This window comes from Vanessa tameamea, chromosome 6 (genome assembly GCF_037043105.1).
Source record: "Vanessa tameamea isolate UH-Manoa-2023 chromosome 6, ilVanTame1 primary haplotype, whole genome shotgun sequence".
In the NCBI taxonomy this organism is placed as follows: Eukaryota; Metazoa; Arthropoda; class Insecta; order Lepidoptera; family Nymphalidae; genus Vanessa; species Vanessa tameamea.
In genome coordinates this window covers 11,697,211-11,717,674 of record NC_087314.1, presented here as the reverse complement: position 1 = coordinate 11,717,674, position 20,464 = coordinate 11,697,211, and the positions used below count along the sequence as shown (strand labels likewise).

The following is a 20,464-nucleotide window of genomic DNA, read 5'->3' as shown; positions in this document are numbered from 1 at the left end:
ATCCAATTGTTGTTACTATAATCTCTACAAAAAGTTTTATTGGAATTGTGTATTAATAATCTTCTCCTAGAAGTTTTTTTTTATCGGTGGATTGCTATATTGTATTACAGAAACATTTATTATTACATAGAAAAATGATGTGAAATGCAATGCAATAAGTATTCAAAGTTCACAATAAAAGTTACATGATGTGCAAAAACATGAGATAGACTTTAACATATAAGTCTAAGATTAATTATGTAACCTAAAGACTAAAGTTTAAAAGTTAATATAATCAAATATATGTAAGTTTAGATAGAATATCGTTAGTGTCAACACTAGTGGCGCCTAAGACGGCGCCCTGTGGTCGGGTGGCGATGAGCAACAAATCGACTTGCAACCGCCGCTTGACTTATTCGTGTCAATGTCTGACTCAGACTTAAAATTGCGGGGTCAGACCAAACGAGGCCTATAATAGAAACTATTTAGGTAATAGAACAACGCGGGTCTTCGAAGCTTATATGGCTGATCCCTTGGTCTCAGGTGACAAAATCACATATAAATGATTACTGAAAAATTGGGAATAACTGACATTTTTTTACTTAAGTCAAATGTTTTTTATATTCTTTAATTTAAATTCACGCTTACGTAATATGATAGATTTCTGAGGTATTCCTAGAAATTAATACTTAATTTATTAATCCATACTAATATTATAAATGCGAAAGTAACTCTGTCTGTCTGTCTCGCTTTCACGCCAAAACTACAGGACCGATTTAAATGAAATTTGGTACACAAATAGTCTAGAGCCTGAGAAAGGACATAGACTTTTTATTTGGAAAAAAGGACTGTAAAGGGTTGAAAAGAGGGATGAAAGGTTATAAGTTGTTGAAAGTATTGTTATTTTTAGAACTAGAAGCATAAAACTTATATGTACACTTAAAAACTAACATATCATGACACCCACTAAGGAACGAATTTTGGAAATTCTATCCCTAAAGGGGTGAAATAGGGGTTGAACGTTTGTATGGAAGTCTGTTATTTTTTAAGATAGAAACATGAAACTTTATTTTTGGGATACTGATTAAAAAGGAGTAGATCATTATTTAAGTGATTCTGCATATTCTACCCCTCAGGGGGTGAAATAAGGGTTAAAAGTTTGTATAGAAGTCCGTCATTTTTTAAGATAAAATTAAAATCTTGTAGATTTTTAAGATTAAAATCTTGTAGATACGAATTTTAGTGTTTTTTGATATTCTACCACTAAGGGGGTGAAATAAGGGTTTAAAAATTTTATGGAAGTCCGTCATTTTTTAAGTTAAAAACACGAATCTTTATTTTTGTGCTACCGATTAAAAATGAGTTGATTCGCATTTAAGCGTTTCTGGATATTCTACCCTAAGGGCTGTAATACACACCAATGTGATACACAAAGAGGTTTTACATTAACGTAATATTTTAAGTTAATTTGTTAATATATTAATATTCTACGCGAGCGAAGCCGCGGGTAACAGCTAGTTAGATATAATCGTTAAATCTATTTTATTGACTATATGTATATTTTTAAGATTTAATAGAATTTATAATATTTACATAGATGACGACATTAAATTAATTTATCAGTATATTTATTAAGAAATACCAGTGTTAAGTGCGTGAGAGGTGGAAAGTAAGCTCGAAAATATCTTAGTTGAATCGTGTTTCTTCTCGGAGCGAAAAATGAACCAACCCTCCTGCAGTAGGTACGTTTGGTTGTAAAATATGTTTACAATATTATATACAGTATTACTCCAATTCCAAGCGACAAAGATTAGAATAGATAAATTAGAGACGTACGTTTATCAAAAAAATGAACAGCAATATTTGTTTAATCAACGGTATGACACACAAAATCTCAGTATTGTTGTGTTCCGGTTTGAAGGGTGAGTCAGCCAGTCTCACTACAAGCACAAGGGACATAACATCTTAGTTCCCAAGGTTGATGGCGCACTGGCGATGTAAGGAATGGTTAATATTTCTTACAGCGTCATTGTCCATGGGCCGTGGTGACTACTTATCATCAGGTGGACCATGTGCTCGTCCTCCTTGCTATGCCATAAAAAACAAAAAATATATGTTTGAAGGTAGACAAAATATCATTACAAACATTTTTATTTGCGTAATAAAATAAACAAACTTCCTCATTTGTTTATCTTTAAAATTTAATTGGACTCGATCGCACCGATCAATCACGTCGCGGCTTCTTCGTCTTACGTGACATTGGGGAAATATGATCCGACAAAACTACGAAACTATAAAATGAATTAAATAAAAATGATTTATGATTTTTAATTCTTAGTGGTATTTTCAATGAACTTAGGTTAAATAGGTACTTATTAATATTAAATGATTTCTAGATCTCGTTAAGATAACATGCAGTTAGGTATGCAGTTAGAAACATATGAACTCTTGAACATATGAATATTATATGACTAAGTTTATGGTAAGCGGGTATTTGTTTATGTTCATTTAAATACATTGCTAGATAGAGACAATTCATAGATATAGTGAGCACATCCAGACATTATTTCATATACTGTTTTAATTAAAAGGATAATGCCTTGATTTGGATAAAATACTCATTATTACCCTAAAAATTTGTGATTGGAATACGTCATTGCTTTTCATCTGCATATATCGATACTTTAAAGTCTTCCTATTCTTTTTAGGAGAAACTTTGGCGTTTGTTACGCCACACTGCTTCAATACGGATTGTTGGGTACAATTTTTTCTGTTTCATCCGGTGAAATGAATAATAAACACAAATTTAAAACTATTCTCGAGATGTTCCCTGCTATAACTTATACCCGCAATATTTGGTTACGAGACATTTATTTTAAAAGTTAACCTTATTTCTTTACACTGTAAATCGATAGATTCTTTATGTAATATTATAGTATATATGTAATTAAATACATATATACATAATGAACAGTTCAAATAAACGATGTATCTGTTTTACGATTTAGCTTGTGGTTGGATATTTTTGGGTCAAAATCTATTGATCACTGTATTCAGCTGAATATGTGTTATTTATTACAAATCAACACAATATTTATGCAAATGAATCAAGGTTGCACTCGTAATATTGAACTTTTATTTCACTCGCGAACTTCACTATCAGTAAAGAATATTTTATATTATAAATATAGTTTGGATTATTCTGAGGTTACTTATACGAATATAAGTTACTAAGTGTCTATGATCAATCAAACACAAAATAGCTATAAATAAAAATTTCTATGTTTTACCAAACGGAAAATATACATAATCATGTTGAAAATAAAACCATAAATCTTCGGAAATTCCAAAACATAAATTAGAAGAGATTTATTGCGACAGAAGCCGAGGTTTCTTTTTAGTGATCAGTAGAATACAAAATAAAATTTTTACTTTTTATAACATAATCACGTAGGGAATTAATGACGTTATATCTTTTAAACATTTTATAGATATAGTAATTATATATATATTTATATATTTTTAGTATTGTTGACTTCACTATTGCTTTTACTACAATTAAATGGGTAATTTTCTCTAACTATAAAAAAACGAATAAAAAGATATCTTATAATTTTTACGATTAAATAAAACCCGTCTCAAATTACACTCGTTTATCTAACACAATTTATTACGCGTTTTATACACGAAGATATGTGTATATATATATATTTAAATCAGAATAATCATTTAATCGTATACGTAATTTAGCTCTCAAATAAAATATTTTAACAAAACTACAACACATTATTATGTAAATAAAAAAAATATCTATTGACTACTGTGTTAAAATATTATATTTTAATAAATTCTATTGCACAGAATGCCGAGATAGCCCAGTGTTACCATGGAATCTCCATGTGCTTAATTTGTGTTTAGAACTCAACTCATCCTGAAACACATTTTATAAAGCGTGGAGTTAATGCTTGTCGACTTCCAGGCAGGAGACATAACATACATATTATATAATTTAACTAACATTACTGTATTTTTACATGTTGAAAAAGAGTAACTGTACTGTAGTACTGAGTTTTTTGCCGGTTCTTCTCGATAGAATTTACTTTCCGAACCGGTGGTAGCTTTACTTAAAATAGTTTGTTAAATGATGATTCAAAAGTACTTGTAAAAGCCTACTTGAATAAAGTATATCTTGATTGATTTATATACAATGAGTTTGATGTGTTCAATATACATTCAAAAACTTTACGTTTGCTTTCCGAATTTGTCATTAAAATTATTCACCTTGGTATCGGATTTTCGATATCAAAGACGTAATAAATTGTTTTTATTGATGAAAAATTAAGCCGTTTTATAATCCAGGGTATTGAAAGTTCAGAGAGAAATACTATTGGTATTGATATTTTATGTGTTTGCGTGCGTGTCACAAGTGTATATAATTGAAAGTAAGGTAATCTCATAGTTTGCATAATAAGAGTCATAACTCATTCTGTACGTTATGAATACATTATTATTGATACAACGAAGCGCTGTTCATAACACTGTCTAAACACATAAAAATATAACATTTCTGTTTTTCAATAGATGGATGAATGTTGTATATTTTTGTATATGTATTATGGACTCACTAATATTAGCTTGACCTGTAGTTTTAGACAAAGAACAAGGTATGAGGATAATCTTGCCGACATTCCATTGGCAGAATCTATAGAAATCTGTAGACATTCTCAGAAGCTAGACCTTTAGGAGACAATAGGTCGCGCGCCTCGGCACAAGGGCGGGTGCAGTGTCGCTCTTCGGTCACGACTGCTAACACGGTCAAGAACGCTAACTGCTCTCTAAAACGGAATTTGGTATATTGTAATATATATTCTATCCAAATTCTTGTTACAAAATAATTTAACTTTTAGTCCGTTTAAATCCTGTATATAATAATTTATCTAAGTTAATTAAATTTACTTGGTGGTTGGGCTTTGTGCAAGCTCGTCTGGGTACTACACCCACTCATCAGATATTCCATCTTGGTGGTTGAATATCAGTAATATACAACATTTTTATGTGTCAGCTTAACTACAGGCACGAGGGACATACATCTTACTTCCTAAAGTTGGTGGCGCATTGGCGATCTAAGGAATGTCCAATATATCTTACAAGCGCAATATATGGGCGTCTATGGGCGGTGGTGACCACTTGCCAGCAGGTTACTCATTTGCTCTTGCGCAACAATATTATAATATAAAATTACATTTTATTTTATCTGCTGTCTGCCTGATGCGGTTTAGATATTAGAACAACAAAAAAGGAGCACCACCACCAACACACCACTTCTATCAAGGATCTGACGTGGCCCGGCCCGACAAATAACTATAATTAGCCTCAACGTGATATTTTTAGTAAATATAAAAATACTAAAAACCTTAAGAACTACTGACTTTAGAAAGAAAACATAGGTATTACATAAAAGTATATTACATAATAAACGTTATCTTTACAAAAAATTGCATTATCAAAGGACAGTCAAACATTTAATGTTTATATCTAAATTCCAAGCAAAACGCCTGCAGCAATTACTAGTATAATATATGTATATATGTATACATAATTATGTGATATGTGATACGATAATTGAATTAATATGACGTTAATATAAACCAGTGCTAATTTAACCTGTTCGCGAACCAGTGTCAAGATCATGGCCAAAACTATAACCATTATATTTCACCAGTGTTCTATAATTAACATATTTATGACGACATCTTCAACATTAAACAGTATTATGTTTTCTCTCAGCGTGTTTTTTTTCTGTGCTAATTATTCCAACATTATCACATTTGATAAAGTATAGACAATATTTTGAAGTTGAATTGATGATGACGTGAGTTTACTTAATTTAATTAAATATTGTAAAAAACAATATATAAAATTACTCAGGAATCTTTACGTGTCATTTTAATTAGACCCGTTTATCAAAACGACTTCATATCGACTAACAAGAATGTATAATATGTTAATACTAAATTTGTTTATCTAAATTACATATATACTTAATAGGAAACTGTATTTAAAATGTTAAATTGGTGTATAAGTCTTTATGAGTTAATGTAACGTGTTTGCGTCTATGCAAAATATAGATTGTTTAACTTTTGGCCCTGAAACTGTCATTAAGAAAGGTTCAAAGAAATATATGTTGTTGCTATAATATATTGATTGATATATACCTAATTTTTCTCAATACGAGTTATTAAAAAATATATTTATATTTATTATTTTTAAATATGATATAAGGTCGAGTTTAAGTTCGAAACCTTCTCATGAATAGTAGAAAAACCCTTTACCTGTTTATAGGTAAATACATTTTAATTTACATACCTAAAAAAATCTAAGGCAAACAGCCATAACTACCATCAATATCTTAAAATCGTATCAACTTCGAATTCGTTGAACGCAATAAAGGACATTAATTAAATTATTACACAGCAAAACCTAACGCGAATGTGCACATATTATATCATTATACTTATGATTGCATGAAAAGGAAATTTAAGACTCGAGGCCTAATTAAACAAATTTGACCGAAAATAATATATATGCATTTAAATAATTTTATAGACAGAAGTAATTATAGAACCTTTTCGCAATGAACACATTTTTTTAATTAATTGTTGTGTGTACTCGGGTTATCGCACTATGTATTACAATTACAATTCCAATTATTTTAATGTACACCAGATTCACAAAATTTAGACTTTGACAAATGGACAAGTAAATACGAGCTTAATCGAGTTTCGTTGTTTCATGAGATGAGGTATGCCGAATTTCGATTATAACATAATTGTTTAAAATTAAATGCGTCAGTGGACACGATTACGTACAAAGTAACTCACACTGAGTCTATTTGGTGGACACGAAAGAATGAAAGATCTTTAGAAAACCATTTGTAATGTTATTTGTTTAGACTATATATTTTTCTCTTTTTTATTTGTATATAGAGTCAAATATACATTTAAGAACAACATACAAGTTGTGCTTTATATTTTGTTAGGCCTAAATGGGACATTTTAATTAATATAATTTATGATAAACTTTAATAGTCCACGAGAATTGAAAGGTAAATACCAATTATTTACGCACCTATATTAAACTCACTTGCCACGCTGTAACGTATCACACTTTAAACTTTAACTCGGTGCAACAAATTGTAATATGATCTGAAGGTTTTTGAAGTAAAAGGCTATGAAATTAATCAGAACAAAAACATGACACGGTTGTCAAATTAAAAGCCGGTACCTATACTTATACAACAAAATTATATGGAATGGAATTCTTATTTATTTGTCAGATTAACGTATTGTGGATTAATCACCTGATGGGAAGTGGTCACCATACATATCGCCCATAGACATTGACGCTGTAAGAAATATAAAGCAAATATCCTAGATCGCCAATCCGTCACCAACCTTGGGAGTTACGAAGTTATGCCCTTGTGGCTGTAAAATGTTATGTCAAATACTGTCATTTAGAATAAAAATGTTATTACATACAAACATATACGACAAACAGAGAACGTTCTTTTTAATCTCTGATAATAAAAAAGACACTTTGAACAAATCGTTTAAATGTCTCTTTCTAATTAATTAATTGATTGAACAACACAACGAGTATAGCGAAGTGCGAGTGACGAAATCTAAATCCATTAGCAAAGAATTAAATTGAATCACCGTTTGATAATTTGTGATCATTAGTGGCGTACTCGAACAATCTAAGTGAGATGAATTATATAGTAATTGACCATTTAACGTTTTATTTGTTATAGCATTATCAGCCTGTAACTTTCCCACTTCTGGGCTAAGGCCTCCTCTCCCTTTGAGGAGAAGGTTTGGAGCATTCCACCACGCTGCTCCAATGCGGGTTGGTGGAATACACATGTGGCAGAATTTCGTTGAAATTAAACACATGCAGGTTTCCTCACGATGTTTTACTTCACCGTTGAGCACGAGATGAATTATAAACACAAATTAAGCACATGAAATTCAGTGGTGCCTGCCTGGGTTTGAACCCGAAATCATCAACCTGAGGAATTTGTAAAACTCTATTTGGCAAAAAGGAAACAATAATGAATTTTAGATTGAGTATTTTAAATGTAAATGTCATTTATACTAAGTGAAGTTTTATGTATTCCTATGCAATATACAAACAGTCACCTTTATCATATTAGTATGTGGTCAGTGAATGCAAGGTCTAGCTCACAATTAACCAAATTTACAAGCTATAGTCATACAGTACATTTTTTTTTCCATCGTTAAAAATGCCTTAGTCCGAATTATTTCCGAAACGTATATTTTTTACGTACTATTTTAAAGATACATAATATTTGATAGTAAACTATTACTTATTTAAAAAAGCATATTTTTATATTGATATTAATATAATATTAAAGTTTATTAATGTAATAATATTTCGGCATATTTGAAATTAATTTTAATAAGCGAAGTATACACTAATAAATCAACAAACAACATTGCCTCAAGACATGTTCACGTATTCAACTACCAACCTCTTTCTAACGGTTAATTTTGACCCATAAACCATTGCGTCTCGTGTCAAGTGCGCGTCGTGTGACGCAACGCAAGTAATGTAACGATGAGTAATGAATTAGTGGACTTATTGACGCGAAATAATAATATGTATTTTAAAACAGTAATCGGTCATCATGTTGTCTGAAGTTTATACAAATAGGCGTTCTTTCGGTCATGTAATATATAACCTGTATAAAATAATAAAGTTTAAAGGTTGCCGTTCTATCGGAGTATGAGAGTAAGGGAATTGAGTGTTGTGGTTCGTACCCACACTTGTGTACTGTGTCCTGCGCAGTTTGTTACATTTTTTTTTTTTACATTAGCAGCCGGTAAATTTCCCACTGCTGGGCTAAGGCTTCCTCTCCCTTTGTGGAGAAGGTTTGGAGCATATTCCACCACGCTGCTTCAATGCGGGTTGGTGGAATACACATGTGGCAGAATTTCGTTGAAATTAGACACATGCAGGTTTCCTCACGATGTTTTCCTTCACAGCCGAGCACGAGATGAATTATAAACACAAATTAAGAACATGAAAATTCAGTGGTGCTTGCCTGGGTTTGAACCCGATATCATCGGTTAAGATGCACGCGTTCTAACCACAAGGCCATCTCATTATCATCTTTGTTAGACTAGTCTCCATTGAGAATGTCCGGTGTTACTAAAATCGGTGAGGGGTACATCATGTATTAAACAAACAATGTATCTAATATTAAATTGTGTACAATCCTATACTTTGATATTCAAAAGTGTTTGTAAGACCCTTCTTGAATACGTAGATTTAATTTTTTTAATTGCGTACAAAACATAATGTACAGACATACAACAAAAAATCTTATAGATATATACGTAATACGTAATAGAATTATAATTAAAGTGACCGCATTCTCATATATTGAAAAAATATTCGCTTTGGATAAAAGCTTTTTTTATGCTGTAGGTGGCAACGACAAGGAGGATGACTTGATGGAAAGCGACTACCACCGCCCATGGACATCTGAGACAAATGTATGAAGCTGTTACTGGGAATTCCCACCCAAAGGTGAGAGGTATAATTTTAGGCGATAAGCCCACGATGATAAACGCCAATTTGGCTTTAACTTACAATTTACCGCGGATCCGAACGAGGTTCGAAACATCCACGCCAAATATTCCGATTCTAGCTGTGGCTGGAATTGGAATGTTCTTAAATCGTGTAGATACGACAAATGGGGACCCTTTTACGGTTAACGTTCAAAATGTTTTTTAAGGTTAAAACTTTGTTTAATAAAGACTTGATTTTAGACACAAGTTTGTTCCGGTTTTCGTCGATGTGTTCGCGAGAAATATTATGGCGTCAACATAGCAGCATTAATATTGCCGTTTTTTTAGTAGGTACTGCGTAATTTCGTTTTTAAGATTAAATAATGTTCTTATAAACGGTTTCCATTTTACTTTATTTTTATTAAACCTTATCTCCTTTTATTAATTGCATGATTGCGTAACGTATACCATTTTACTCACCATTAAATATGTTCTCAAATGAAGAGTGAATCTTTTGAACTTCACCGCCATATCGCAGCCTCGTAAAGTTGATCTGAAATCAAAATTAAATTTTTACAACACAGTGTAATGGAGGATTTTTACGAAAAAATATAGGGTTCAATTATGAATTAAAGAAGTTGTACAATTAAATTAAATTTATAAGTTCTTCTACAAAGATTTTTCTTAGTAATTACTACTTATGTCTGTGTCTAGACATTGTTTCTTTGAGATATACTAAACATAAGTGAAGTAAAGCTAGTTGTAAGTTATCTAACGACGTAACTTCCACTGAGCCCTACACTATTAAACGTATTTCGACATCACCTCTACATTTGTAATCCTTTATAGCATGCTATTTTAAGGCTACTGTATTATTTTATTAAAGCATAATATATCGTAATAGTAATGTAAGTCAAGGTTACAAACATGGTATATTTCAAATTATTACATGACCAACGTAAAATTATCACTGTTTAATAATAAGATGATCTGCTCATCTAAGATCATAAATATATTATTTTTAAATAAACGTAATCATTCCGTTAATAGAACAAGTAAATCTTAACTGAATACATCATTCTGTATTAGTCGTGAAATTAAAATTAAAATTAATAATAATAAATATATACTGGACAACATCACATACATTACTCTGATCCAAAGCTAAAGCACTTGTATTACGGAAAATCAGAAGTAACGACGGTACCACAAGCACTCAGACCCAAGGCAACATAGAAAACTAGTGAAATTTTTCTACTTTGACTCGGCCAGGAGTCGAACCCGAAACCTCGGAGTGGCGTACCCATAAAAACCGGTGTACACACTACTCGACCACGGAGGTCGTCAATCAAATTCTATCCATATAGGAAGATGGAAGAATAAGCCTATTCTTCAACTGGCCAGTCGACCTCTGCCCAGCAATTTTCTAAAGGTATAAATAAGCACGAAGTTTTTTCAAATATTGACAGTTTTGAAATCCTATTATATTCCATTTAACTTCTAACGTAATATACATTATGTGATACTAAAAATATATTCATATACTTTTATAAATATTTACATGATAAAATTGAAAAAGTGTCGTATTGTGAAAAAAAATTAGTATAAAAATAATTTGAATGAAACTTCAACGATATCAAATAATAATCTTTATAAATTAAATTAACAAGGAAACGTTACAATTATTTAAAGTTTTCACTAATGACACAGATATGTGTGTATTCGCTTGGTACGGGGGTTTACTATTTAGATCTGTGAACGAACCATTTTGGTCGAGCAATTTAATAATACTTATCATTTAGAAGCTACACATAAGACTCGTTATAAAAAACGATCATTATCTAATAAATTATGTAACATCCTTGCCGCCCCAATTATGATTTTTTTTACAGGAATATTATATGTATATTTTATAATTAGGCGTTTGTAGTTTTATTCAGAAGTTATTTCAGAATAATTAAATGCAAGTTAATGAATATTTAATAATTAAATAAATTTAATAAATATAATCTCATAATTAGTGAATATTAAAAGTTTAAAACAATTCAACGAATATAATTTCGGATCATAAAGTCCGAACAATAGGTTTAGTTCGCAAGGCGCTAGTCCATAAACTATTTAAACAAACAATACTTATATTTCCCACGATGTTATTCTACAAAATTATTTAAAATATTAAAAACAATATTTATATAATTTATAATATTTAATTTACAAGAAAAGTTTTTGACTTTTGACTAAAACACACAACAAACTCCTGTACAAATTTTACAATTCAAAAACAATTCCACAAAACTTCATTGTTGAATCTAGGCACGATAGATAGACTAAAGCTTTTTAACGTAACTTAGTTATTATGCAAAAAACTGAACAGATTCTTAAGAATAAAATATAATAAACAAGTTACACTGATTATAGAAATTTAAACGAATATGAGAATAATCACGTCTACCTTTTCCGATTTACCTCATTCATATCTTCTCAATCCAACGTGATATTTGAAAAATAGTCGAATCTTATTTAGTATAGATTAAATCTTTAAATGTTGCCATTTAAATGTCAATTTTTGTTGCCGTAGTTTTACAGTTTCTATTTATTAGACTTACAATACAATGTTACGAGAAAGACGAAATTATTACGTTGGCAATAAATTAAACAAATGTCGACTTCTATATAATTGTAAATAGCAAATACCAATAGGTCATGCAATGATTGCAATTGCAATACGTTATGGCTAAAGGTATCTTCGAAAACAAGAGACAATTCTCTGAGCAGCTACTAAGCGAATAAGTGGTGATAATTTAAAAGCTTATGATGTCGTATACATTTTCTACTTAAGCTATTAACCATTAAATTCTTTTAAAAGACAGATTTTTTTAAAGTACTATAATTTTGAAATAAAAAGTCACATGACAGGTAAAATAGCTACGTTTCAAAGATCTTAATGAATATTATTAAGTTGGAGATACTTCTCCTATAAAAGACATCAACGCGCATTATGTTCTATGATCTTTACTTGTGTAATTAAATTAAATGTATAAATGAATATACATATTATTTCTCATATTTTTTTATTTTATTTACTTATGAAATATCATGCCAGAGAAATATAACAACATTTTTATCAAATAAAATATTAAGTAAAATTGTACAAAATGTATATGAAATCACCTAATAAACACATGATTTGATTGAGAGATCGGGATAATCGTATATCATATATAATGGTATAAATCAACTGGCTCAACTCTTAGTCATAACAAAATCGGTAGCACAGGTTGTTAGTATATTTCAAGTAGTCAAGTTATATTTTGGCTTAAAACTACATCAGCTCTCGCCAAGTATATAATTACACATTACATTTAGTTATATACACGCGGATGCGAATTCTCTATTCAGTTAATTACCGTGTGATTCTCTATCGGGGTCATAAAAACATACGAAAATATAAATTAATCATATCTATGCCGGATCTTTGGAACAATCTTTGATTCACTATTTTATTAGTATATAATTAATAAAATATTAATATATTTATGATAAATATTGTATTATAAAAAATATTGACACATGTTTTGACGTTTATTTGTATAATATGGAGTGTAATCGTTTTTTTTATAAGAAATGAGATTATACAAATAAAAGATTACACTTCGTCGCACATAAAGTAAGTATAACTTTTGATGAATTGAACTATCGTGGTTAAGATTTTTTCTAAACAAAATAAATTGGTTATTAAACTTATAACGGTAAAACTATATAGAACCTACCTATTTAAGGATATCGTTGGCCTACGCGTGAACACCAACCCTGAGTCTGAACACAGCACTAACACAGAAGCAAAAATGAGTATATTTCAATTATCGAAAACGTCCAAAACCGATCGTACAAAGTCAAATTTACCCACAGCGAGTTTACGATCGTGCATATCTACATTCGCGGGTAAATTCTTTAACAGCGAGTCACAAAGCACACGTACAACCAGATCGCGTGCTGGTGCGGTACTGACGTCTGACAAGTGACAATCTGGCAGTTAGATGCCCGATCGGCCGTCTAATCGCCGACTCGCATAATCATGAGAGAAAGTATATGGAGCTGTATGTTAATATATTAAGTATGAATGATCTATTGCCAAAGCAAGGCTATCGTAAATTTTTCATACAGAAATTCTGTTAAACTATAATTTGCTTTTCATAGCGATTTCTGCAATTTTTAAATGTTTTAAGTTTATTTATTAGTTTGCGAGAAAATCTACTTAAAAAAATACTTCTTTGTATTATACTTAGTATCGTTAAGTATGCCGTTACTTTGTTTTTTCGATTTGCGGTTGTAATTTTATTTGTATCTTTAAATTAGCAAGATAATAATCTGTATCAATATATTATAAAATACTTCGTGTACATGATAACCAATTTTATAATAAATTAATTTTATAACATGCTTATGTTATAAAAATAATTAAGTAAGACTTACTTGTGTGACAGTAGTCCGTACGTCACACTAAGATTTAAGTTGTCATACTTGAAGAGCTCGTCATGCGCCTACACCTGACATGAGCGGATCAACCTACTTAACGAACAAAGCTCTACTAGTCTCATTGTCCTCGAATCTTGTCCTTTAATATTTAAAATAATTTGTGTTGGTTAAAAAAATAATCTCGATTTTTACAAGTTGCATGTTTGATATTGCGGTTAGCTTATAAAAGGCTTCAGTAAGCTAGCTTTATGGATTTAAAGCCTTGGTAAATAATATGTTGATAGGCATTTTTCTTAAAATAGTAGCCAGTTTATGGAAGGTTGTTTAACGTTCCATGCCACGATAGTTCGTAAAACCTTTGATTGCACCTCATCGCTCCCTGGCCTTGCTGGATTATCGTGTCATCGGATTTATTATGACAGAAAGAAAAGTAAATTTGCTAGCCCAAAAATGTATGCGATATTTCTATGTATATCCTATGCAGTTGGCTAATTTACGTTGAAATTGGGTACGCGAGTGAATGCTACTCGCATACTATATACATACATATATATATATATAGTAAATAGCATTTTACTATACTAAACACCAGCATACACCACCTCCACACAGCTTCATGAGGCACATTTTCATGTGGCAGACTTTTACCCGACACGTGCAGGTTTCCTCACGATGTTTCCTTTCATCGTCGAGCATGAGATGAATCATAGCAAAAATTACGCGTATTATGAATCGTATTCTAACATATTTATAGTTTTCTTAATACAGGATAATTTTGGCCTTGATAAAAATTTGTATTATTTTTTTAATAATTCTTAAAAAACTAGTTTGTATTAAAATATTATTAATGGTTTTACCTTCATTCCATTTTATCAGAGAACATTAATAAAAAACACAAAGTGGTGAGATAACGGAAACAAATACAATATATACTTAAAAAAGGAAAAAAAAAACTTCATAACAAGAAATCAAGAAGTAAGTCAATGAGCCATCAAATCAGGTTTTATCGATCAGTTATCACATTATTTGGTCATCAAAGCAAAAGCTACATTACGTAAACTCGCAAGGTCGTGACGTGTTGTCAACAGTCGGATGTCTACGAAAATGACAGACACAAGCGCATGTATTCATATTATGTAATGAAATCACATTATTAGCATTTATTATGAAAAATGAAAAGGAACTGATCACGATGATAATTAAAGAACATTTTTCTGTAACATTATCGCTATGGAACGATAGAGTGAAATTCACGTACTGCAAGATTTGGATTGTTAAAACCAATAGCAAATAACATTAATATACAAATCTATTCTACCTATAAATCATGTTCGTAGACAAAGTAACCTTTCGTAAAAAACAAATGACAAATTTGCCTATTACAAGCAACTTCTGGCAAAAATTAAGAATAATATTTATAACCTTTAGTCAAATTACTGGTTCTATAAATAATAATCGTTTGACAAATAATTTTAACGGACAACTTTTCAATTAAGAAATTTTTATAAGTATTTGATAAACAATTGATTTAATAATAGGTTTAATATTAGGTTACCCATTTTTTTTAATAAATTAGTCTTTATAGAAATATTAGATTTGTAAAATTGTATCGAAAACCCCTTATTGTTAACGTTTTATTCAACTTATCAAACAGTATTTATTTTACTTATAAAACATAAATATTTTTTAAAAAATTCAATTTTCAAATTTTTTTTCCAAACATGCGGATTGTGTCTGCTCTAACTCCGATAATGACGGCATAAACACTTTAGATTGAGAATAATTTAAAAATAAATCATAAAACAAAATTAATAGCGTTAAAAATATTTATAACGCTAATTTAATTTACACAAAATAGTGGATTGTGTGGAAGAAGAACGAGCGGTGTAACAGTCCCGTGCCTAGGAAATGGCACGGAAGTGTTACACAGCCAACTTCCTAACGCAACTGATTCGACTATTTTTATTTTCGTTCGGAAAGCAGTCTCCAGCGAGAAGAAATGGCAAGAAACTCGCATAGTTGCACTTTTCAAATAAACAGATTTACAATGCTGTTTTTTTACAATAATTAGTGTCCTGTGATGGAAACCGAGCTTAAATCCAGGCGTTTTTTTTCTAAAAAGTACTCTTTTAATGAATATTAAGATTTATTTATTAATTTAGCCTTAACAAACTTTTTAAATTTTTAAATGGTAAATTGGTTACAATTCCTGGTATATTATATATGCGTATACCATTGCCCAAAAACGTTCTCTGTACCGTATGCAAACGGAAAGTAGAGGTTACAAGTTTATTCTAATTTCTTGTATTAATAGCACACATTCCTTACATTGCCAATGCACCACCACCACCTTGGGAGCGAAGATGTTATGTCCCTTGTGCCTGTCAGTCTACTGACTCAATCACCCTTCACACCCAAGTATTGCTGTATGGGTAATAAAAGTATTGCTGTATGGCGGTAGAATCTCTTAATAAATTTAATAAATGCCACTAATTTTAATCCCAGCACCTCAAGATCTTTAGTGATGTATAAAGAATAAGTGTTTGTGCTTATACACTAAAAATATTTTATAGTCAATTTTTATGACACTATAGGCATAATATTTATTGATATTTACTATAAGTAATTAAAATTATTATTATATAGTTTTTATTGCAACAAGTGTTCATAATGACTGGAACAAAGATTTATAATACGGTAAGCTCGGCTTTTATATAGCTCTTTTTGTTATAAGTAAATTAAAAAATTAATTGTAACTTGAAAATTGAAAAAAAAATCATAAAATATAACACGTATAGTTCGATTTAAAATGAACATTACATATAGTAAAAGATAAAAAACAACTCAAATTTTCTTATCTAGAGATAACTGCTGAGTAATACATTCCATTCAACGTTACATCCGCAGTCGCAATACTGGGAAAACAAGGAGAATTGTGAAACCGTTAAACAAAGGCATTATCCTAATTTGTTTCGATCTGTTAACATGTTAGGCAAATCTTTGCAGACTTTGCATCATCATTTAAGCACCAGCCTTACAGAAACTTGACACAGTAATTTTCTTTACTTACTCGATGTTATTGTGCACGTACATATTATGTTCATAGAACTTAGCTGACCCAGTGGATTTTATCTGACGTGTCAAACTCATCCTGGCTCGGACGAAAATTATAGAATTTTGTTTTATTATTGTTAGTTATTATATTTTAATCTCGCACCTAGTTAGTCTACTCGTTTTATATGACTATTGGTAAAATATATATACTTAATCTCTTTATTAATATAAATATACTCCAATAATTTGTAATGTAATGTTCGTATTAAGTCGATTGACGGACCGGAATCAACGGTTTACCAATTGAAAACAAATAACAACATTTATGTAATACAAATAATTAACTTTTTTATGAAATTCAATTGGGATAATTTTATTTGTTTATTTATATTCAGCATCTGTATAAGCGTGGAATCCTAGGTTTTAATTTTTGGGGTGATTCCAAACCCAGCCTAAAATTGCTGATATTTAAATAAAAATTAGATATTCTTTTAAGGTTAGTCATAAACAAAAACAGTGATAATATAAAGTGGAAATCACTTTTACGATCAAAGCTTATATTACCGCTACTTATTATTCCTTCAAGCGTTATTTGATTTCTTTACATGTTCTAATAAGAGTCTCTATAAAAGGAGTTAAATTACTTTCCCTTTTTATTCAAATTGCAATCGTTTTCGACGTGAAGCGAATAATAAATGTATCATCTGCACAAAACTCACCGTAGTGTGCGTTTCCATGCCACCTTTGATTTTGTCTTTTAAAAAGCTTACAAATTAAGTTAAATGTATATTTATGTCGTAGAAGTTATTATTGTAATAAAATCAGGCTATTTTTTTTAAATAATTATTTGTCTCTGTGGTTATATGCTGTACATGCAAAATTTCTCAATTTTGCTAAAATTTAACATGTACTATATGTTTTGGATTAAATATATATCATTGATATTGTTGATGATTTTATTATATCAATAAAATATATCTTTATGAACACAGATAACGATAAGTTCATTAAATATGTACATTGTAAATATTCAAAAAGGCATAACATAAAAAGCTTCAAAACATAAATTATTATTTTTCTAAGTAAAAAATAATATTGAATTCCATAAAACATTAAAAATTAATTTTACTATTATATATTGTTAGACTAGTCTATTTTGATAATTGAAAAAAGAATATTAAGCGAAATAATACACAAGTTTGAAATATAACGTTTTTAAAACATATTTTTAATGGTCAATAAAAACTACTATGGCCTTAGGTCAAGATAACGATCTGAAAAATATTTGAATCATCTAAAAGTTAAAAATATAACATTTATACAATTAAAATCTCCATAAATTAGACTTATTTACAATGTCGTAATCATGAAAACCTAGTTCAATATTATGAAATACATATTTTATGTAAGCAGTAATTTTACAAGGAATGGACATAAAATGACCATTCAAAACTTCTTGTAAAAGCTGATCTATACGCAAGAATTTAACTAAACAAGATTCAAATGTCTCGTAATTCGCACACTAAAACGGTAACCTAACGCTACAATCGCTTAACATTTGATTTAACACTTACCAATGCCACATACATGTGCCAATAAATGGGACTTTAAGATTGTCATTTCCTGTCATTGCTTTTATAATAAAAAAAACTGTGGGCAATGATTATTTAATTTATATATTGACTTATTTGAAGAGGCAGTAAACATATTTTTTAATAAACCATACAAGTCGCAATATACCCCATAATCATTGGCACTGTAAGAAATACATATTAACCTTACATCAAGAATTCGTCGTCAACCTTGAAAACTAAGATGTATTGTCCCTTGTGCCTGAAGTTACTCTTTTTCACTCACCCTTAAAACTGGAATACAACAATACAAAGTGTTGCTGTTTGGCGGTAGAATGTGTGATGAGCAGATGTGAGATTGGAATCGCAATTTAGGTCCTGGTCAGGACTTAGTTACGTCGGTCACATATTCGTAATGTCCTGCTGAAATATTTTAATTATAATAATAAATAAAATTAATATGTATTTCCAAACACTTGCAAATATGAAAGCTAAGATTCAACGAAATTCAATAAAACATTTGCACAAATAGTTACTCTATTATATGGAGTCGGTATAATGAAGTCGTGTCGTGTCTCGTATGCAAAGGTTCGCCTCGACGCATGAATAAGATTGAGTTACGCAAGGTGCGTGGGAACGTGCAAGCGATTGGTTACTAGGTCTACAAAAACTAGACCGCCGGATCTCGCTTCCGACTTGATTGTTATGTGTAGTTGATACTATGATTATTTTTTAATTTAATTAATATTCATAATACTTTGGTGTATCTTTTTATTATTTTGATTGAGTTAAGTATTGTCGTTTAATTTTCTGCATTTTATTACTAGCTAACATCGCAATCGCAGTCTAGAATCTACATTATATTTAGCCAGCGTTTTTATAGTATATTACATAGTGAATTCTTTGATAATGAAATACCTCCTAATTATAGACACATACTACATACCACGACTAAACATGAGTAACAAAAATGTTGATTAAATGCACTGAATACGTTAAATAAGTTATAAATACATAATTATTTTTGTATTTTTTCAATTCATTTCAAACTAACTCAACAAATAAAATATTATGCAATGTTGTGATTATCAAGTATATACATAGAATATTTTTATGAGTTTATTTGGGAGAAATTTCAGATTTTAAATGGTTTTAGGTTTTTGATACTTGGTTTTATATTTTGTATAGGAAGTTATATTTTGAGCATAGGAGGCTTTTTAGGAGAGTTATCTTTTAGAAACGTGACTATTTTTATTTTAATATTTCAAAAAGCATTTTGTGCTTGACTGAGTTTGTAATAGTATCAGTACCGTATTTACAATAAGACTCTATTTTAGAATATGTACAGAACAAAAATGTAGAGTAATTGAGAAATTAAAAAAAAATAGGTCACGCATAATCTTATATTGTCACAGATGATGTATACATATACTGTTGATTATTTACCTTTATCCGTCTAGCGAGTTGAAGTCAGTTTTTCTATTTTCAATTTTTTCGACTCATACTTAGTTTTTTTTTTTTTTTTCTAATTTCTATTTTCAAACATCCATTGTTGTGCACCCTGCGGCCCCGGATAGGCTAATTAGGACCTGAATATTATGTTATTCTAATTTATAATACTGGAGAACTCATTCAAAAAAATGTAGATTTAGTTGAATGTGCTCATCTTAAAACCCGTTTTGAAAAATATTGCGTTAGGTAGCCTGTTTATTGATCTAGCTATCAATATAGCAACGGATCACCGAGCGATAATCGAGTAAACCATAGCAAGTACAGGATAACAGTCTTGTT

General features: G+C 30.2%; 1 protein-coding gene across 2 annotated transcripts in view; it reads right to left on the bottom strand.

Annotated features, from left to right (window-relative positions):
• The window catches only part of LOC113396368 (protein spaetzle 5), a 33,759-nt gene extending 20,161 nt beyond the window's left edge, over positions 1 to 13,598 (bottom strand). Inside the window, exons 1-2 of one of the 2 annotated variants that reach the window (XM_026634283.2) lie at positions 13,343 to 13,598; positions 10,053 to 10,125 (exon numbers count right to left, since the gene is read on the bottom strand). In XM_026634283.2, the coding sequence (XP_026490068.2) occupies positions 10,053 to 10,103 (51 nt within the window). In that variant the 5' untranslated portion in view covers positions 10,104 to 10,125; positions 13,343 to 13,598. The remainder of the gene's footprint in view (positions 1 to 10,052; positions 10,126 to 13,342) is intronic. The other variant, XM_026634282.2, reaches the window with a different exon arrangement.
• Between the last annotated feature and the right edge of the window lie 6,866 nt (positions 13,599 to 20,464).